Raw genomic sequence first — 22,240 nt, 5'->3', positions numbered from 1 at the left:
TTTTCAGAACTTCAAATGTATAATCATAACTGTAAAAATTAATATCAGCATAATCAGAACAATATTACATTTATCAGTACAGATGTAATACCCATAGGCTACTGGAGCGTAGTGGATATGGTGTCCGCCTAGCGACCGCGAGGTTATGGGGTCGATTCCCACTGTGAGAGCGTTCTTAAGATCTGTCTAAAAGACACCAAGTACTGTTTCTAGTTCCAGGAAACGGACTTGATAGTGTTTAAAATAAGCCTTAGGCTTTTAATGCAATCGCGCTTAAATAAATAGGTTAAACTAAATACCCATTTTGTTTGATATGGAAATAATATTGCATTTTTCAGTAAATACCTATTCAGTTTAATATGGAAATATCAAGAATACTCATGAATACTGTATTATTGCTTTTGAGCTTGTGATTAATGTAACGATTATAATTATGATAAATTGCGTATAAAATGCTGATTATGGTGATATGATATAATTTAGATTTTTAGGACAATAAATACTTATTGATGAAGATGATGGAGACTATGGTGATTGTAGTATGGTGGTGTTGTTGTTGATGATAACAAAAGAACAAAATGGTGGGGTAGGGGTGTTTTTAATGTTGTTGCTCCTGTAGATGATGATGTGGAGTAAAAGGATTATGTACCACCTTTATTTGAAGATAACTAACAACCAACATAGAACACAATGAACTGTGTTCAATACCAAAGTCTCGTCGACAGCCAAGTTTGTTTTGCAGATCTACAGATTGGCATGAATCACAGACCACAACGTATTTCAATTGTGTTAATATTTTGTATTAATTTATTTTTTGATGCTTATATTAATTGTGCTAGAAATTTATCAGGCCTGAGAAGATGCATAACATATGGACGATTGGTGTTCATTGATTAAACTTCAATTTCTTACAGAGGGAAAATGTATTGACAATACTGATTGTTCATAGCACGCGCCCATAATTATGGCAGAATAACCTATAGTTGATTTCCCTTATGCAAAGTGTGCACGTGCCGTATAAGTATATTAAATTTACTGTTTGTATATATGGGTAATAGTGTTTAATTGAAACTATATTTTGGAAAGTGTGGGAATAATTGTATTGATTTTTATTATTTAGAGATATACCTACCATTACAACTTTAAGTTTACACCTATTAGATTTTATGATAATGTACTGGACAATTTTCATCTTAAAAACGGTTCAGGAAGCAGCTTAATATGCCCTGTAAAAAAATAAGTTTCTCAAATCATCATAAAATTGGTATATTTCAACAACTAACCTGTCTAATTCTAGAGCTGTATATTTCATGGAGTTTAACAACTAACCTGTCTAATTCTAGAGCTGTATATTTCATGGAGTTTAACAACTAACCTGTCTAATTCTAGAGCACTATATTTCATGGAGTTTAACAACTAACCTGTCTAATTCTAGAGCTGCATATTTCATGAAGTTTAACAACTAACCTGTCTAATTCTAGAGCACTTTTTCCTGTATATTTCATGGAGTTTAACAACTAACCTGTCTAATTCTAGAGCACTTTTTCCTAACAAATCACATTTAACAACTCCAAAATATACTACAAACATGTATAGCTCAGCAGAATTACCCAACTTCTGACCATTTTTCGAAAAAAATTTTGTGATGGAAATGTGACTTCATATATAATTTTGAATTTTCGTGAATTTAATTATTGAGCTGTAACCCAATTTTTGTTGTTATGCACATTAAACAACAATAAAATTATATGTGTTTTCTTGTCAATGTTAATTTAGTTATATTTAGAACACGTTTTCAATGCATGATGTTTTTTTCTAACAATTTCAGTGGACATAATTACTGAAATTAACAAATACAGCCATAAAACTCCAAAATGCCTGGTGAGGTTTGGCTTGTTACTATGCTTGCCTTAATTTTAGACATTTTCTTGTTTGGGGACCATCAGATGAAAACTGGTAAAATTAGCATGCAGAAACCAAACAAAATGTGCCGACAGTGTTTCAGAGTGACAGAAATTTCAAAAATAGTATGCCTCCCTTTGGGGGGGATTATAACTAGAGTGTTAACAAGGCAAAATGTTGATGAGGGACTACTGACGACGCACGACGGGCAAAAGGTGATCCCAAAGCTCACCATGAACACGTTTTGCTCAGGTGAGGGAATAAAGAACCTTTGGTTTTAAAATAATGTTCTCTGTCAACCCCTATTGAAACCACGTCAAAAGTCAAAATATTTAGATAGATGGCACAATCTAACATCCATTTTTCTGAGCATGCACTTTAGACAGTTCACATAGATATCAATTTACCGGTACTTGAGGCTTATTTCTTTGTTGAGTGCACTATTGTGTCTGTTTACATCAGGAAAGTTACCAAACACATGAAGCTGGAATTCGGCATAAAGAAGGCCGCTATTTTATGACAGTGATATTCTTACAGAATTGCACGAAATAGATTTTATTGATATTGCAACATAATTATTACACAATATTGATTTTTTACTCAGAGTGTAATTACTCAGAGTTCATGAACAATAGAAATATTCATTAACCCTTTGCATGCTGGGAAATTTGTCGTCTGCTAAATTGGTGTCTGCTGAATTTCTAAAATCATCATTTTCTTCACTTTTTTTCAAAGACCACTATCAGAATAGCAAACAATTTGGATCCTGATAAGACGCCACATTTTGTGGCGTCTGATCAGGATCCAAACTGTTTGCAAAGGCCATTAAAATTCGGTTCCAGCGCTAAAAGGGTTAAATATCAATGAAGCACTTAAGATGCCAATTATGCTACACACATTTGATTCAATTTGGAATTATTATGATAACCAAATAACAATAATGAAACTAACTTCAACTAATATTCAAGGAACAAAATTATTACAAATCATATAACATTAAGATAAATTAACTGTGATTTCAATGTTTAAATATCAAAATGATGTTGACTTAAAAATTAGGCAATGAAATCAGGATATTTGCAGTATCCAACATGGATAGAAGTTAAATTTATTGATGCTTTCCAATGTGCTTTGTCAAGCTCTAAAATTGTATAAAAAAATATAATCAGCATGTGCAACTACCAGTATAGAATATTTCAAAGCGGTAAACAGTTACTATAATATGATTTTATCATCCTAGCAGTTTACATGATACATTTGGCCAGTATTTTGCTGAGATTCAGCCCAAATAAAAATGCACCTTAAGTTAAAACATCTACAAAACATGACAAATATTTATGTGAAACAGGTGTTTGAAAACAAATATTTCAACAATACTAAGAATGCTGCTTCTATTATTGTGCAGCTGAAATATGTACTTAAATAGTTATTAACATGAAATGGCTTAACAAGTGTTTGAACATGTAAATTTTAACAATAATTTTGTGATAAATAATATGAAAGCCAATAAAATCCAATGTTACCTTGTTTCAACATCATGACATTAAGCATTGATTTATTAGTCTTAATCGTATTAATTATGAGACAAACCATTCAATAATAATTGCAAATGATTACCCACCTCCAACAATAAATTAACCCACATGAAAAAAAAGAATGCTTATTTGTAAACATCAATACACAGAGTATGTATGGTCATAATAAACTTCAACAGATTTATTTCTCCTTCTTGCTTTCCGGCGATTCACAGCTGCCATTCTCATCTGCCTCCCCAGACGTGGGCTCCCTGGATGTTGCAGCCCTCTTCCTCATCTGCTCTATCTTCAACTGTTTCACGTTGGAGATAAGCAGGCCGACATCCCACAGCCACGAGATCACCATGAACAGACAGTTGATCAACAATGGGACAGAGAACACTACAGATATGAACAGTCCGTTGCTATCGAAATACTGCTGATTGGCAAACAATTTCCAATTCTCCGCCGCCCATTGGTTGATATACTCGGCGCAAAGTACCAGGACCATCAGCGCACTGAAGTAAATGGCCTGAACTGTGCCAGTGTGGCGCGTGGTAATTGTCAGTATTGCACAAAGGGTGTGGAATGCTCCCAGGCCATATAGCCACCTCTCTGACCAGTCTATGGTCTGGAGGTAAGCCCAGAGGCCTGATATCTCATTCACCCTTATTGGGTTGATTGGTTGTCCAAACGGATTGTTCTCATCATCCATTGTGAAATATTATGTACTTATTATATACTGTTGCTTAAACAGCTTAAAATAATTATATCAATAAAATATATCTGTTACACTTAAGTCAGTGTAATGCAAGATGTCGTCCAATCATCACTATTTAACTATAACAATTTTTAAGTTTATGTGATAATCCAACATAAACAACTATTTTGTTTTTTCTGCTTTTCCTGAATCAAGCACAAAAATAAAAAAAACCTATAACCTTTTCAACAGTTTTAACTACATGTAGTTCCACATAACAAAGAGTTTCAGGGTTTTCAACTTCTCAGGATTATTTTTTCTGCGCCACACATCCTTTAAATGAGTTCAGTCGCACATCTATCTCTCCCTCTTCAAGCTGAAACAAATAAATACTTGGAGATTGGATCATATTATAGTGCCAGATCTTATAACTGAGAGACTTGATTATATTATAGTGCCAGATCTTATATCTGAGAGACTTGATTATATTATAGTGCCAGATCTTATATCTGGGAAACTTGATTATATTATAGTGCCAGATCTTATATCTGGGAGACTTGATTATATTATAGTGCCAGATCTTACGGTATATCCGGGAGACTTGATTATATTATAGTGCCAGATCTTATATCTGGGAGACTTGATTATATTATGGTGCCAGATCTTATAAACAAATAACTGACAAAAATTTGCCGAAATCATCGTATTTTTGCGAGTCCAGTTTTGTAGTGGTGTGATCCATATTCAAATATTAATATTATGTCACCATTACGATCTGTTAGGTCATCCGATGTAGGTTTGGGACACCTCAGCCAACTTACCCGAATTGCTGTGACACAACAAATTTTTTAGGTCTGAATTTTTTTTCTCCAACTCTACAAGACAGACATTCTCATGTTTGTATTAACAAATTATCTACCGTACACACCAACACTATTTTATAAAAATCGCCTCCTTATCAAGCTATGCATAATAATAATTATTATTTACAAATCTTTACGTCAGAGATTTCAGATTATGTGCACTACAAGAAACTTTAAAGAAGAGCTGTCAGTAGACAGCGCGCTCGACTTTTCGAGTGCTTGACAGTTTGACAGTATAACGTAAGCCATCATGGGAAAATTATTCATATTCAATAATTTATTAGACAATCTTTCAAAAATAAAAAAAATGAAAAAAAAATGGGGGGGGGGGTAGGGGGGGTGGGGGGGGTGAGAGGGGGGTATAATGTGGGGTGTGGTAATTTAGTAGACGATGTTTACAAAATAAAATGTTTTTTTGGGGGTGGGGGGATAGGAAGGTGGGGGGTGAGAGGGGGGTATAATGTGGGGTGGGGTAATTTATAAGATGGTGTTTAAAAAAAAATAAAAAAAATGTTTTCTTTTTTTTGGGGGGGGGGGGGGTGAGAGGGGGGGGGGGTATAATGTGGGGTGTGGTAATTTATTAGATGATGTTTAAAAAAAAAACTTGGGGGGGGTGGGGGGGTGAGAGGGGGTATAATGTGGGGTGGGGTAATTTATTATTTGATGTTTAAAAAAAAAAAAATTGGGGGGGGTTGAGGATGGGGGAGGGGGAAGGATTCTGGTAGGGGCGTGGGGTATTGTTTGGGTGGAATCCATTGTGGTATTCAGGTACGGTTAGTGTTGTTTTGTCAAAGTAATAATAAAATGTGATCATAAATAAGGAAGTTATTTCAATTTAAGCAAAATGTTCAATTATCTATGTGTAAAAGGGGCCATTATTATGTCAAAATGCTTGATGCAGTGGTCTGCTCTTCTTCATAGGTTGGGGTCATGTTGGTAAACAAGTATGCAAAATATAAAAGCAATATGTCAAGGGACAATGAAAATAAAAGGGGTAGTACAAATTTTAACATTTGCTGCATATTCTAAGTGGAAAAGGGGCCATAATTATGACAAAATGCTTGATAAAGTTGTCTGCTCTTGTTTATAGATTGGGGTCATGTTGGTAAACAAGTATGCAAAATATGAAAGCAATATGTCAAGGGACAATGATAATATTTGGGGTAGTACAAAATCTTTAACATTTGCACGCAGACGCCGGGATGAGTAGGATAGCTCCACTATATATATTTCATATATAATAGTCGAGCTAAAAACTCAATTTCCTTTTTAAGTACAATGGCCATGAATATCACTTTTAGCCTGTGTTCTGATAGAAAAGCGTGCGAAATATATGCTGAATGTGCAATGCCAAATAATACTTGTGGAGAGCATTTTAATACTTACAAAACTTATATTGTGTGGTTTAAATTTAATCTTTACTAGGTCATGGAGTATGAAAATCAAGTTGGCCAAGCACTGCAGGATCCTACAGCATGTGTGGGATTAACATATGCATTGCATGGGCATTTACATTATTGTATCACTTATTTATGTCATTTTGGGAGAACAAAGAATGTGAACATTTTGAATAAGTCGAAGTCCAAAATTGTGTAAAAATGTGGTCAGGTTTTCGAAGTTTTCAAACACAATATTAATACAAGTTTAACAGCTTTTTAGTAAGCCTAATTGATGTTGGATGAAACAAATCATTATTGGTTAGCAAGAATTAAAACTTTAAGAATTAGTCCAGGTCCAAAAGGAATCCCATGTCAAAGTCAAAATGAAGTCACGTGAGGAGACTGTGTTGACAGTGTTCAAAGACATTGTCCAGGCAAGAATCAAGGCTGTGTAGAAAGGCTCATTGATGTTAGACGAAACTGTCATTTTGTCGTAACCATCCTGACAGGCCAATCACTATCATCACTACACAACACATCAAACAAAAACAAAAAAGAGCTGTCTTCATAGGATGACATATGCCCCTGATAGACGCTATGATAGAAATTATGAGCATTTTACGAAACCTAAACGCATTTTTCGAAACCTAAACGCGGACCCTACGTTCAAGGTCAAGGTCAAAGGGGTCAAAATGTGTGTGCGTATGGAAAGGCCTTGTCCATATACACATGCATACCAAATATGAATGTTACATCTGAAGCGACATAGAAGTTACGAGCATATTTCAAAACCTAAACGCAAAGTGTGACGGACAGACAGACCGACAGTGCGATCACTATATGCCCTCCTTCAGGAGCATAAAAACTAGAGTGTTGTGACAAACATGACTTTCAAGGGATCGTCAACTATATTAAAGGACATTTCACTCAGGAATGTGTGTATCACTAGAGATGAAGAATGTGTCTTACTAACCTCCAGTCTAAGACATATATAAAGTTTAACTTCATTCCCTTGAGAAATGTGCAAGTAGTTTGCTCAACAAATTTAAATACCTCATCTGCAGCATAGATATCCTGGTAGCAGAATTCAGAGACACACTTGCGGATGCAGATTGCTTGCTCTGCGCCACGCCTCGAAAGACAGTCTGGATTTACTTCACAAGGTTGCTTGGCATTCTTATAAATTTTGTCCTGCAAAATAGTTTTTATTTAACAAAAATGTTTTATATATAAAAGTATTGTTTGCATAAACTGAGATAAATCAAAGGGAGAAGAACAAAAGTTTGTAATTGTTAAACCAATATTTGCATCTAAGTAACCAAGTTTATTGAACAATCTAGATTTATTAAAATAAAAAAAATATTAATAATACAAAGAGGATATTTGTTGGATTCGGTGGATTATCGATTTTAATTCACGAGTGATCATAGAAATATGATCACGAGTCAATTAAAACCGATATTCCACCAAATGCAACAAATTTTCTTTTTATTTTTTTGCTTTTTTTCACAGTTTATATGCATTGTTAAAGAGTTTAACAAAAGAATTTCGCTGGGATAATGACGTCATTTCGACAAAAAGATGACGACATTTCACAGTAAACAGTGAAGATTATCGATAATTTTCACTGTTTGAAACAGTAAAATTATCAGTTTTAATTCTTTGATATTTCTCAATAAACCCCTGGAAAGTATAAAATAAATGAAAATAATACAAGTAAAAGAATTCATACATCACGTTTTTTCCTATATGTATATTTCTTGTACTGGTAAGAGACTCTTGCTGATACTGTCTCCAAGAATAGGGCAACAGCTAACACTACACAAAGTAGAAGAACAACTTTGCTGCTTCTCGTCATTGCATCATTTAAAAACCTAAAAACTAAAATATACATTAATGAAGTTTTAATCAATCTATGATCTGACTGATTTTATTTTTCATTGATTTCTCAATCATCACAACTTGGTGAGAGTTTTTTGTTATTTTGTTAAAATTAATTTTCTTCAGAACACCGTACAGAACAACGCAAGTTGCAAACACAAAACTAAAGAAATTAACAAACAAACACACTATTATAGACCGAAAATGATTGCACAGTTAGAAAATCACTAATTACAAAATGCTATTAGAGCAATATCTGGTTAATACTGAAAGAGTGATGTGCCGCGATATCAAATCAAATTTCATTAAGCTTTTAGTCCCTGACCAATTTACGTGTCTTCTTGCTTGGTTATTAGCAATGATCCATGGAAGCCTTACACACTAAAAAAAAAAACACGAGGATAATTAACACAAATTTAAATAATAATGATAATAATTAGCTATCAAGATCCATCGACTAGGGTGGTCCTGACTTAACTCCCATAATGCTTTATTTTGCAAAAATTCACTGCAGAGATCCCATAAATGTGCTAAATACCAGACGTTTCCACCCCAAACAAAATGCACTCACAGTATTCGACTATGACAATTCACAGATGCTTAGTTTTTAAATATTAACAGGTAAAACTTCGTTTATAAGTGTAAATGTCCGAAATTGCGCATTCCGAAATATAGCTAATTAAAAATGTATTTTTATCTATGATAGCATACAACTTTAAACATGTTTTCATATAAAATTCTAAAGCAAACATATTTAAAACCGAAAAAATTACCACATACTAGATAAAACGGAATCAAATTGATGAAACAGAACCTCAATTTCCGAAAGATCTCATTTGTGGTTACCAGACAACTCGCCCCAAAGCCAACTCGCCCCAGGACAAGTCGCCCCGAAAATCTGGACAAGTCGCCCCAAATATATTGGACAACTCGCCCCAATCGAAAGACAACTCGCCCCAAATAAAAGACAACTCGCCCCAAATTAAATGACAGCGTGCAACGAAATATTTTGTCATATATATAATACTCTTTGTGAAAAAAATGTATTAAATAACATTTTTGACTTTAAAAGGAATGCTGAATACACAAAACGAATAATACATGGGGAAAAAATAAAAATAGAAATGTGTTAAATTAATAATTTTATTCATAATTTATAACAATTACAGACTCACGATACTAACATTTGTTTTTATTGAAAACATACAAAGCATCAATTTTAGCATATTAAATGAAATAAATAACACAGATTTATGAATGAAAAGACAATTCAAAATATTATCAAACATTTCCATTTATTAACTCATTTTAAAAATAATTTTAAAACACAGTTTGTAATGAGCCTTGATGAATAATATCAAACATTTCAAACATCCGTAATAATTAACACAAACTTTCACAAAATATTATCAAACATTTCCAACATCTTTAATACTTTAAAAACATTACAAACACAGGTTGTAATGAGCCATGATGAATATTATCAAACATTTCAAACATCCGTAATAATTAAACACAAACTTTCACACAGAAACAAGCTTTTAAACACAATGGTTGAAACATTTCTAACAATCAGAAGAAAAAAAACAACAAATGAGCAATAATTTATTTCAATTCAATCTAGCAACTTTCAGGCAGGCATTTGGTCCGTAAATGATGAATATTATCAAACATTTAAAAAATATAATAATGGTAAAACATTACAAACACACAGTAACTTTCACACACAAACAAGCTTTTCAAAAACAAGGGTTGAAACATTTCCAACAATCAGAAAGACATCAAATGAGCAACGTTCATGCATTTGGTCCATAAATGCCACTGCAGTACTTTGTAAAGTAATAGTCTGAACGGTTTTTCGAATTATTTCTAAATAAGTGAAACGTGGCCATCCCAGTTATTTTTTGCATTTCTTTGTGTATTTGTCAAATATATAATCTACCTCATAATCGCTGGTTCCACATGTTCCGCTGGCAGGAACGGTATAGACATGACCTTGCGGACAAAGGTGAATACAGTGTCGCGTTGATTGTAGGCGCTCTGTAAAATCAATGAAATACTATATAATAAGTGATATGAAACATCGGCATTTGTATGTGTTATTTTTTTCCTAGATTTATATAACGGCGAAAATTAAAATTTTCGTAAGTACAATCATAAAATTATTTATACACATCCATAATTATATTTATTACCTGGAGACCGAGGCTTTGCACGTGCCGCCATACGGCCTGGTTCCAGTGAAAGGCACATCCTTTAATTGTTGGTTCGACGAAAACTTCCCGGAGGCCCTGCCACATCCCGGCTTCAAAATCGACCATGAATTCTTTCACTCGAGTTTCGTTATGGAGGATGTCCATGACGCCTTTGAAAACCTGGACAATAATTGGAAAAATGACGAGTGTGTTAAATCATTTTTATTTTTTTATTCATGATTTTATTGATTTTATTAGTCGCTCAACTTTCAAGTTTGCATGAGTGTGAAAACATTCACAGGCTGTGAGCGAATGTTTGTTAATACTGTATATTTAAGCATATGTAAATATCCGTAAGGGTACGAACTGTAAGGGTAATACAATTACCTGTGTGTAGTCTTCACTGGTTTTTCCGGCCATCACCGCAAACAGTAACGGAAGCTGCTTCATGTCGTCACCGGACCTTACGAAAGAATGAATGTCGAGTTTTCACGCCTTTTTTGACAAAGTAATTATTTTCAAAATATGCGACTTATGTATATACATGAAGGATATTAAATAAAAGGTTAATGTAAATTCTTATCATAAATATAAAATGCACATTTTATCATAATATTCAATCATTTCAGCAGATAGTAATGTTCAATACTAAGGATTTATACAAACGTTTAAAATATATTTGTACTGACAAGTAAAAAAAACTGTAAACACATTCAATGTTACACCATGAGCAATAGTTTAAAGCGGTATACATCACCCAAATAACGCAAAGATAACGGTCCAGTGACTTCTGACATTTATCTGAAAAGTTTTATGATCGTTATCAGGTCGTAAAACACATCTGTTATGTGTCACCGGATTAACGGACATTGGTTGATTACCCGATAATATGCAAGTATCCAACAATTTAGATTCATTATTTATGGGGAAACAAAAGCTGCCTGACCTAAAAAATGTAAGACACAACAAATAATTATATTATAAGTTTACTTACCAGAATCACAGCCTATGTGTTGCCATCGCTCGCAGGCATCGCAAGAAACAGCACGTTGCCTCTGCCCAACTGTCTTTCCACAATGTATACAATTTGCCACTTCTGCCATTGCAGAAACACAAACACAAAACTAACTAACACTAGAAAATTATTGTATCCGACATCAAATAAGCACATATATGTTTGAACACATGGCAGATGCACTGAAACCCACACAACTATATAGCAATCGTATTCCAAGTCACAAATAGTATTGTCCGACACAAACAAAACACATACTTTGGGCTCATTCAGATACCCTCTTTATATATAGTCAGCCCTTATAATTACTTTGCAAACAGCATTGTTGTCTGGTTAAGCGTGTTACCTTATTTATTCTTTCATCACGCCAAACTGTCATACCGTTTGTCTTATTAATAAATCTTTGACCAGACAATGAAAGCATGCCGGCTTAATTAATTTTCGTCAATTCACACGTTTTCAAAACATAACTAACACAAAGACATTCCATTATTCTTTAATTAAACCAAACTATCATACAAAATGTCTCATTAAACAATCTTTGAACAGAAAATGAAAGCATGCCGTCAAAATAAACGTTTAACATTTCACACGTTTTCAAAACAAGACGAACTAAATGGGGCTTATTTTAATAAACACAATCATAAAAAAGCTAATAACAATTTTTTACTAAAAGCAATCCGGTATGTAAACAATTATTGAATTACAAAGTTTTACAATATGAAATGAAAAAAAAACATCATACAACTACATTTCCTAAAAACAATAATCACGAATATTACATTAAACTTAACAAATTTTATATGAACAAAATTTCTATAATACTATATAACAGAAACAAAATTGGGGCGAGTTGCCTTTCGATTGGGGCGAGTTGTCCAACATATTTGGGGCGACTTGTCCAGATTTTCGGGGCGACTTGTCCTGGGGCGAGTTGGCTTTGGGGCGAGTTGTCTGGCTCCACTCATTTGTATATCAACGTAAACATTTCACGAATAAAATGATCGTCGTCGACCTTCAATCACATCGGACAAAGATCTCCGATAAAATTACATGCTGTGCACGTTTTCACAGGTTGCATATTATTTGAATAACGATAAACCAGTTTTTAATTCGGTAATCGCGCACTCTTTCTTATCAAATGCATAAACACTCAATAAGTTCAAGTCCAAATATTATTTAGATCTACAGGCGGATGATCAACGCTTGCAGAATCCTCGAAAGGGTTTACTTAATTATGAAAAATACTTATAGTATGCTGAATATGTTAGGAAGTAGCATTCATATAAGAAACCGTTAATACTACAAGCAAAATAATGTATTAGGTCGAAGTGGAGTAGTGCATATTGTCAAAGACCTATAAAATAGATCTTTGATATTGTGGTACCAATTTTTAGAACTCGTCCAAAGACACCAAGCACTGGTTCTACCCAGGGACGGACTCGACAGTGTTTCAATAAGCCGTTGGCTTTGGATGATTTTTAGCTTAAATAAATATTTTTAAACTAAGAAACGTTGATATTACACCATAACATGTACTGGTATATGATTATTATCATTTGAGATATTTCAACATAACAATATTCGGAGATATTGCACCAATACAATGCACCGAAAAAGTGTACCATGACAATGTAAAACATATTGCATCAGAGCTATCCAATCAGATAATGCATTATGACAATGTACGAAATTACGGTATTGTGAAATTTTACTGAGATGTTGTATCATGACGATGTACGAGATATTGCACCATTGTAATTTTTTAGGGTTGTGAAGTTTTTGTCCATTCTTGTGACACTGCATAAAATTTTCAGATTTTAAACAAGCGATGTGTTTGTGAAACACTATGTACTCCATATATTTTACCTTTGACCTTGAAGGGTGACCTTGACCTTTCACCACTCGAAATGTGCAGCTCCATGAGATACACATGCATGCCAAATATCAGGTTGCTATCTTCAATATTGCAAGTGTACATTAAATGAGCGATTTTGACCCATATATTTGACCTTTGACTTTGAAGGATGACCTTGACCTTTCACCACTCAAAATGTGCAGCTCCATGAGATACACATGCATGCCAAATATGAAGTTGCTATCATCAATATTGCAAAAGTTATGGCAAAGGTTAAAGTTTGCACAAACAAACAAACAAAAAAGCAACAAACCAACAGACAAGGCAAAAACAATATGTCCCCAACTATAGTGGTGGGGGACATAAATAAGGACTAATAAACCAGACATGAGATTGGCGCATTCATGCATGTTTTATAATATGAAATTCAGGTGACATCTGAATTAGGACACACTGTTCTCCAAGAGATATTTGAAGTAAAATGCCTTTATGTATCAGAATTCATCGTTCAAACAAGAGTCTCCGGTTAAGCACCTTTGGGACACACTCTTGGAAAACAGGGCTTAACGCATGTGCATAGTCTTGTCCCAGGTTAGAATGTGTAATTCACAAAGGCTAATCAGGGACAACACTTTCAAACTAGACTGGATTTTCTTTAAGAAGTGACATCATTCACACAAACAATTTAATTTAAGTGGAAAGTATCATCTCTTAATATCATGTGCTTACTGTGCATGCTAATCTTTACTCACAATTATTATGCACTAATATATAGCCCGGATTTCCCATTGCCCAGCTCATTAATAAAACAACAACGCCCAGACAGATCTTTACTTTTATTGTTCAATATTATATACTTTCAAAAAGAAATAATACAGAATCGAATTCAGTATGAATTAGCGCATGCGCCTTATCCAGAGGAACACAATGTAAAGAAACAAAAAGGGTAACCTTCAATAAATGTCCATCAATAATACAATACTCATTCATATGTAACACACAAAGAACACATATTGACACATACTTAAACAACACAAATATGTACCATCATGTTCATGATATAAATCATCCACATAAATACACATTATACTTATAGACTGCTTTAATATATGGCATCCCTTTTAAAAATGAACGCGATTTACAAATAATTATGTTAACTGGTGCGACAAAGTCAAATCGAGTAATTGGGGGATGTTTTACAAAGAAAATCAATTACAAACATATTTGTTGTGATATTACTTAGAATGAACTTTTCTAATAAACACAACAAGTAAATTGGATGCAGAATAAGAATCAGCTTAACAAATTTAACAGCATGGTAGGCAGTCCATTTTAATGCAGTTTTCAACTGACTTCTGATAGCGTCAAGATGATATTAAGATCACCATTGTGCACAAGAACAAAAAATATAGATATAATCACAATTACAATATCTTAATTTCTTTTGAAAAATATATGTCATGAATCATGCAGGAAAACTAACTTGGCTGAATAAACCTGTTTGTTCATCATATACACATTACTAATTAAAAAAAGTTATTTTCTTTCAATATGTGCATATTATCTGAATAGCACATGATGCATAAATAATAACATTCACATAATATATTCATATATATATTTGTACAAGTATATGGAACACATAAACTTGCAATAAATAACATCAAAATGACTGTCAAAAAGCTGTTTTGCATCGGTAGATGGACTGCAGCATTCATACACATCTTGTATAACCTGCATACAATAACTTACACCATGATTAGTGTCCAAATAAGAGTGTCCTTTGCTCTGAATGTTTATTAATTTTGTTTAACATTATGTTACTGTTATTTCATTGGGAGATCTATGCCATAATATTTTTTTATTTTAATGTGATACCTTTAGGGCTAAACATTTTAACATAATAAGTAAAAGTTTTGACTCATAAAACCCAAAGGCATTGCCTATTTGATCTGTACTTCATTTGAGAAGTATGTTTAATAAAATAATTTCAAATAACAAGAGAATGTGCATGTACTAATTTGTTAAGATCTTAGTCTCCTGAGGTAAGAAATAGAGAAAATATTATAAAACAGTATTATTTAACCCTTTACCACTTAGATTTGTATTTTCACGCATTTGTAGTCCCATAGAAAGTTCAATTTAATTAAAGACCTTTCTTACTAGATTCAAGTTTTAAAGGCTTCATTTCCAACCCTTATATACTAATAAGCAGCAAAGAGCATAAAACCTTATCAGGCTGCGAGTTACTCACAGGCTGTTTTGGTTTTATGCTGTTTGCACATAGCAATTTTCACTTTGCTTCTAAATGGAAAAGGGTTTATACAGAAGCATTATGCTTGCATCTGGCAACCCAAAATGTGCATCCAATATTTGCATCACAATAACAGAAAGCTTGGGTGGGCAAGATGAGGAAAAAATTATGACAAATCGAAATGTTCACTTGGGTATATAAAAATGTAAAAGTAAAAGTACAGAATGTGATGCCAGAAAAAAGTAGCATCTGTGAAATAATATATTTATATAAAGATGATGTTTGCTATAGGAAAGTTCAAATAATGCAACATTTCAAATAAATTCAAATATGATCAATGCATACCATATACATTATTAGCATGTTAGCAGCAATAAAATACACAGAGGTGAAACATGCTCAATAAATTTAGAGCATGATACAAAAATGAGGCAAGTTTGAAAATAATTTATAGCATGTTTCACATAGACTTGACAATATACATATGAGGGTTAACAACACTAAATAGTACCGAAATGAACTGAATGAAAGAAAATGATTGTGCGAAATGAGGATTACATGGAACGAATATAAAATGATTATCATCAAATGGCATGCGCAAGTCAAATACATTTGAATACAGAAAATAAATGTGTCTATAATGGGAAGAATGTTTGATGATTATGTAACACTCAAAGACGATGCTTTGCATTTCTGACATAAATGAGGTAGTCAGCCTTCAACTCGGGTATATAAATGCATTATGGCATATCATATAATGAAATTTATAAAAGGTTTATTAGCAAATTACAATAACCTGGACAAATTATAACAATATCATGCTTTGCTTTAACATACTTGATATTGAGGAAAATATAAACAGTGTACAAATACAGACCACTCTTTGGCTAGAATAGATTTTTGTTTAAAAAATACTTCCTTTCAAATAAAAATTCCTTTAATGCAGTGAGTGTCGCCCCTTATAAGCTTCTGCAGGCTGCACATGCAGATCTGAGACTACATTTTACCCACATGCATCAAGCAGGCTGCACATGCAGATCTGAGACTACATTTTACCCACATGCATCAAGCAGGCTGCACAGGCAGATCTGAGACTACATTTTACCCACATGCATCAAGCAGGCTGCACAGGCAGATCTGAGACTACATTTTACCCACATGCATCAAGCAGGCTGCACAGGCAGATCTGAGACTACATTTTACCCACATGCATCAAGCAGGCTGCACAGGCAGATCTGAGACTACATTTTACCCACATGCATCAAGCCTGGTATTCAAAGAGCATGGCTCAAACATGATTGTATTTGAAGTACTCAAATTACCATGTAATATTGCCTAAGCCGTTAATATGCAACAAGGGCTGTTTGTAAAACATGCATGCCCCCCATATGGGCTGTCCGTTGTAGTGGCAGCCATTGTGTGAATATGTTTTTTGTCACTGTGACCTTGACCGTTGACCTAGTGACCTGAAAATCAATAGGAGTCATCTGCGAGTCACGATCAATGTACCTATGAAGTGTCATGATCCTAGGCAAAAGCGTTCTTGAGTTATCATCCGAAAATCATTTTACTATTTCGGGTCACCGTGACCTTGACCTTTGACCTTGTGACCTCAAAATCAATAGGGGTCATCTGCGAGTCATGATCAATCTACCTGTGAAGTTTCATGATCCTAGTCATATGCGTTCTTGAGTTATCATCCGAAAACCATTTTACTATTTCGGGTCACAGTGACCTTGACCTTTGACCTAGTGACCTCAAAATCAATAGGGGTCATCTGCGAGTCATGATCAATCTACCCATGAAGTTTCATGATCCTAGGCATATGCATTCTTGAGTTATCATCCGGAAACCATTTTACTATTTCGGGTCACCTTGACCTTGACCTTTGACCTAGTGACCTCAAAATCAATAGGGGTCATCTGCGAGTCATGATCAATCTACCCATGAAGTTTCATGATCCTAGGCGTATGCGTTCTTGAGTTATCATTCAAAAACCATTTTACTATTTCGGGTCACCTTGACCTTTGACCTAGTGATCTCAAAATCAATAGGGGTCATCTGCGAGTCATGATCAATGTACCTATGAAGTTTCATGATCCTAGGACCAAGCGTTCTTGAGTTATCGTCTGACAACCCGCTGGTGGACGGACCGACAGACTGACAGACCGACAGACCGACCGACCGACATGAGCAAAGCAATATACCCCCTCTTCTTCGAAGGTGGGCATAATAAACCCAGACTAAGCACAAACATTTTTTCCCCATTTCTTGACCTTGAATGGCATCTTATAAAATGTTTTACAAAAACTTCAGCACATAAATATGAAAAATACTTTCACTTTCAGATATAATTATATAAATCTAATGTTTAATGGCATGGAAATAAAGACTTCAATAATATAATCATTTTAGAAAAAACAATGTTTAAAGAGTAAACACAAAATTTTTAAAGAATGATCTGTAACAATAAAATATCTAATGACAAAACGTAATGCAATATTTAACCAAAACTGATCAGAAAACAAACTTGATAACAACAAACAGCCTAGTATTATCAGAAAACAAAAGAAACATCTCCATAAAACTGAAATGATAATTTTGCAAAAATCAGTAAAAAAATAATAATGTAAATGTCCACAAACACTGAATCATCTAAATAATCATAATGAAAGTTAAAATTAAATGAAGAGCAAAATAGACCATTCAGAAAAGACGAACCTCCATTTCCACCTTGTCTTGACTTGGAAAATTTTACTTTTCTGTTAGACAAGATTTTTTCAAGTGAATAAACTTGTTCATGGACAAGCAACCAGTATTTGTTATTTCCACAACCCTGATTCATAGTTTCAGATTATACGCAACACCTAAGACAGTGTACATGTTATGCATAATGCTTATTATATTCTGCCCTGTTTTGAAAAAATGTTTGTTGTTTATATGTATAATTAATTTATTGTTAAAAAACTCAATGTTAAAAACACATAACCATCCAAGCAAAGTACGTTGTTGGTTCTTTATTTTTGAATTTGATACAACAAACATAACCCAATACATCAAAAACTAATTTTGGCAAAAAAAAAACTCTTCAAACTTTTGAAAAGCATTTCATTTGTAACATATCAGTCAATAAGCAACAAAAAAATCTGAAATTTGACAAAACTAACGGTAACTTACAATGTCTGTGCATTGTACACATGTATTTACAATGTCTGTGCATTGTATTTACAAGTGAGATGATTATGTTAAATATTATCTTACCTTACAAACAGAAATTTTACAATTTTGTGAGTAATAACAACACTAGCCAATTAATCAGAAAACTAACAAATGTGTCATTTGGAAGGATCAAAATGTGTATACATGTCCCATATTCTGATGTGTTCCTTACTGGAATTACAAGAAAAAATATGTAAACACATGACACCTCTTTTTTAATTTACAACTGTTACATCAAAGTGTAGTAAATAGCACAACAAAACCCAAAGACATGGCTTCAAAAGCCCACAAGCACTGGTCTGCTCCGTACAATACAAATAGGTCAAACTCTGGGAAAACAGGGCTTAATGAATGTGAGCAAAGTGGTTCCCAGATCGGGGACGACACTTTCCGCCTCAACTGGATTTTTGCTAAAAAGACACTTCCTTAACCCTTTGCATGCTGGGAAATTTGTCGTCTGCTAAAATGTCGTCTGCTGAATTTCTAAAATTAGCATTTTCTTCGATTTTTTTTTAAAGAATTCTATCAGAATAGCAAACAGTTTGGATCCAGATGAGACGCCACGTTCTGTGGCGTCTCATCTGGATCCAAACTGTTTGCAAAGGCCTTCAAAATTCGGTTCCCGCACTGAAAGAGTTAAAACAAAAATACCAAAAAGTGTTGTCCCTAATTAGCCAGCGCTGACTGCACATGTTGCCCACAACAATTAAACCCCGTGTTGCCAGAGTGAGCCTACAATAAGTTACAATAAGTTACCTTTAAGCACTCGCAATATTTCATGAGCATACAAACATTTAAATACAACAATGTCCAACAAATGCAAAAGATAAAGTACTTGTACATTTTCTCTTTAAATAAACATTTACAATAAACATCAACATAGCTTGCAGCTCGAACATTATATATAGAAATACTACATACATTTGATGTATACATACTAGTGCCTTATCGTACAAGAAAACAAAAATAAAATTGTTCTTTTTCCTTTGTTCTAAATTATGATTAAATACCAATACATATTCATTTACAGGGCTTTTTTCCTTCTTTTGCAAGGGCCATTGCCTTCCCTGCATTGCCTAACCAACAAGAATTGATTTAAAATGACACAATTTTTCCCAAAATTTAAGCTAACTTTGGAAAATTTCTTCCCCTTTTCAGTTTTGTCGATATTTTTTTCCCCCAAATTGAAAGGCCAGGCCCTTTACCCAAAGAAAGAAAAAATCAACTGATTTAAGACAAAAGATTATGTAACAAGTATCTGTACTGCAGTAACTCCTAGACTAGAACTGACTTGAAAATGCAAGCAAACTGATTCAAATGGCTTCAGCCAACTGACTTGAACAGCTTTACTGCATTGACTCGTTTCTTAGAAGAGGGGAAAAACAAAATTCCTCATTCTTAAAAAGGTTTAATAAACCAAAAGGATCAAGTTTAATTATATATAATTCATAATTATAACTTTACATTCTTAAATTTACTATAAACTGCTTAAGGATCACACCTAAATAGACTGGCCATTATGATGAAATTTGCAATCCAATTCTCACAAATTATAACAAATATATTCCTAATTTCTGTGGAGTATCAAACTGAAAAAAAAAGTATGCCCATTTATAATGCAGATTTTTATATATTGAAAGTATACCATTTGACTAGCTATGTCCAGTTTAAGCAGGGTCACAATCCGAATCGTTCCCTGATAAGTGACATGAGTTTTTTCTTCCCTTTGTACACAAGCTTCAGGCTATCAATCAGTTGCGTGAACTGCATGTGTCCATCGTGGGCCAAGAGAAACGTGTCTCTTGCTTTGCTTAGGAAATCAATAAAGTCTCCATAATGTCTAGGGCTGATGTGCGTAAGTTTCGAATGAGTGGTGTTCACAAAAGCACAGATCGTCGCCTCCATAAGTTGGCGCAATGGCTGCTTATCGTAAGACAACAGTTTAACAGTGCGACGTTTGCCGTCAGTGTTGGCTATTCCGGGTGCAGAAAGTGTGCACCGTCGTAAGATATCCGACAACACCATGGCACATTGCACGTTTTTCACTAACAGCGGAATCATATTGCCGAGTTCTACGCGACCGAGGGAATGGCTGAGCGCGCACGCCCAGTGAATATCGTTAATAGCGGGATGCGTGTCCTGATTGTAAGCCAGGTGCAGGTTTTTCATCGCCAGCAGGGAGAGCTTGTATGCCCGATCCGGGTGCCCGCGGTGCTCCATATACCGTGCAATGGTGAACAAGTGACTCGAGTTCATTATGTGGGACGCTGCGTCCACGACTATCTGGTACGCAGTCTCGAAGGCCACTGGGTCTTTCTCACACAGAGTCAATGCGCACAGGGCACAGTTTTGTGGGTCTTTTGACGCGCACTGGAGGGCCAGGGTCCTTGCGCACTTGGCCAGCTCTTCTCGCTGGGCAAATAGACCGGGCTGCATTGAGGTCGTCTGGGCCATGATAGTGGTGGCTACCATACCTGGAAAACATGGTAGAATGTGTACTTGGTGTGAAGCAAGCAAGAATATTATTTACATTTTAGCAACCTTTCCAATTCAATTTCATTACTTAATAAGAGCACCGCATAACCGGTGCCAACACTCGGCTGCGGGTCCAGTTTTGAATAAATGAAAGAGGTCACAGTGACCTTGACCTTTGACCTAGTGACCCAAAAATGGGTGTGGCTTGCATCTACATATGAAGTTCCAAAGTTGCAGATGGAAGCACTTTAATTTTAGAGCCAATGTTAAGGTTTTAGCATGGCAGACGATGGACAACAGACACCCGACGGCGAGCTGGTTATGACAATACCTCGGGGTTTCTCCGAAAACAGCCGAGCTAAAAATACACGAACATTTTTTATTACAAATTCCTATAAATGTACACTTTTTTCCTTTTCTACTCACATGTGCCTATACAATGCATGGGCTTTTGGCTAAGTTTGGTGCCCTTGAAACCAGTTTTAAACACCCAATTATTCTCTGCATTGACCATTCCAGGGTGGGGACAAAAGTTTTATTCATTTGTATTTTTAATATTCAAGTGTTTTTGTCCTATTTCTAATCATTGGGTAATTGGTCCTTTACATGTTGATAAGATAAATCTACTGCTGATGCAAATGGAGTTTCACCTATTATTTTCTTAACTTTATCCACATTCTTTTATTACCACAAATCATTCACTTAATTTAATGATATCAATTAAAACTTGAATTTTGTAATTATTAAACAAAGAAGTATTTAATATAATTGATATATATATATATATATATATAACTATATATATAAATATATAAACATATTTTTATACAGTTTTTAATAATTAAAAACAAGAGATGTGTTTGTCGGAAACACAATGCCCACTATTGCGCCCCTTTGAAATAAAATTTCAATATATCATTTGGCAGGTTTAGAAATTATTTCCCTCTCCCTTTTCAAGCTTATTACTTCCCTTGGATGTTTTTTT

General features: G+C 34.3%; 4 protein-coding genes across 11 annotated transcripts in view; all 4 read right to left on the bottom strand.

The window, feature by feature from the left end:
- LOC127874089 (zinc finger SWIM domain-containing protein 6-like) overlaps positions 1-22,240 on the bottom strand; it is a 358,176-nt gene that overhangs the window by 269,665 nt on the left and 66,271 nt on the right. For 2 of the 6 annotated variants that reach the window (XR_008046623.1, XR_008046622.1), the window contains exon 16: positions 17,594-21,254. Coding sequence is in view for 1 of the 6 variants with exons in the window: in XM_052418208.1 (XP_052274168.1) it covers positions 20,458-21,254 (797 nt within the window). In the remaining 5 variants the exon portion in view is untranslated. Of the gene's footprint in view, positions 1-14,130; positions 21,255-22,240 lie in introns of those variants that run through there. The other 4 variants (XR_008046619.1, XR_008046620.1, XR_008046621.1 and 1 more) reach the window with 4 other exon arrangements.
- Positions 2,442-4,136, bottom strand: LOC127874104 (transmembrane protein 18-like). Its single transcript, XM_052418243.1, has one exon. The coding sequence runs from the start codon at positions 4,129-4,131 to the stop codon at positions 3,619-3,621; it is 513 nt and encodes a 170-aa protein (XP_052274203.1). The 5' UTR covers positions 4,132-4,136; the 3' UTR covers positions 2,442-3,618.
- LOC127874105 (uncharacterized) lies at positions 4,350-9,072 on the bottom strand. 3 transcript variants are annotated; one of them, XM_052418244.1, is made up of 4 exons: positions 9,054-9,072; positions 8,091-8,239; positions 7,412-7,549; positions 4,350-4,492 (listed from the first exon to the last, which is right to left on the bottom strand). In XM_052418244.1, the coding sequence occupies exons 2-4, from the start codon at positions 8,214-8,216 to the stop codon at positions 4,427-4,429; spliced, it is 330 nt and encodes a 109-aa protein (XP_052274204.1). In that variant the 5' UTR covers positions 8,217-8,239; positions 9,054-9,072; the 3' UTR covers positions 4,350-4,426. The 3 variants fall into 3 exon arrangements, with proteins under 3 accessions (XP_052274204.1, XP_052274206.1, XP_052274205.1); XM_052418246.1 differs by having other exon boundaries at positions 8,091-8,232; XM_052418245.1 differs by lacking the exon at positions 9,054-9,072 and adding an exon at positions 8,565-8,601.
- LOC127872216 (uncharacterized) lies at positions 10,178-11,066 on the bottom strand. The gene is made up of 3 exons (XM_052415544.1): positions 10,822-11,066; positions 10,435-10,614; positions 10,178-10,279 (listed from the first exon to the last, which is right to left on the bottom strand). The coding sequence occupies exons 1-3, from the start codon at positions 10,882-10,884 to the stop codon at positions 10,178-10,180; spliced, it is 345 nt and encodes a 114-aa protein (XP_052271504.1). The 5' UTR covers positions 10,885-11,066.

The sequence above is a fragment of the Dreissena polymorpha genome, chromosome 3 (genome assembly GCF_020536995.1).
Source record: "Dreissena polymorpha isolate Duluth1 chromosome 3, UMN_Dpol_1.0, whole genome shotgun sequence".
In the NCBI taxonomy this organism is placed as follows: domain Eukaryota; kingdom Metazoa; phylum Mollusca; class Bivalvia; order Myida; family Dreissenidae; genus Dreissena; species Dreissena polymorpha.
The sequence above is the reverse complement of the archived record's forward strand: the minus strand, read 5'-3'. Positions and strand labels throughout refer to the sequence as shown.

What these genes read in the sequence shown, in the direction of transcription:
- LOC127874104 (XM_052418243.1), bottom strand. Translation starts at nt 4,131, where the DNA reads ATGGATGATGAGAACAATCCGTTTGGACAACCAATCAACCCAATAAGG.
- LOC127874105 (XM_052418244.1), bottom strand. Translation starts at nt 8,216, where the DNA reads ATGACGAGAAGCAGCAAAGTTGTTCTTCTACTTTGTGTAGTGTTAGCT. An exon ending in CATATAGGAAAAAACGTGAT is followed by an intron (nt 7,550 to 8,090) that starts GTATGAATTCTT and finishes ACTATTTTGCAG; the next exon opens with GACAAAATTTATAAGAATGC. An exon ending in ATATCTATGCTGCAGATGAG is followed by an intron (nt 4,493 to 7,411) that starts GTATTTAAATTT and finishes TATTTGTTTCAG; the next exon opens with CTTGAAGAGGGAGAGATAGA.
- LOC127872216 (XM_052415544.1), bottom strand. Translation starts at nt 10,884, where the DNA reads ATGAAGCAGCTTCCGTTACTGTTTGCGGTGATGGCCGGAAAAACCAGT. An exon ending in CCAGTGAAGACTACACACAG is followed by an intron (nt 10,615 to 10,821) that starts GTAATTGTATTA and finishes ATTATTGTCCAG; the next exon opens with GTTTTCAAAGGCGTCATGGA. An exon ending in TGCAAAGCCTCGGTCTCCAG is followed by an intron (nt 10,280 to 10,434) that starts GTAATAAATATA and finishes TTGATTTTACAG; the next exon opens with AGCGCCTACAATCAACGCGA.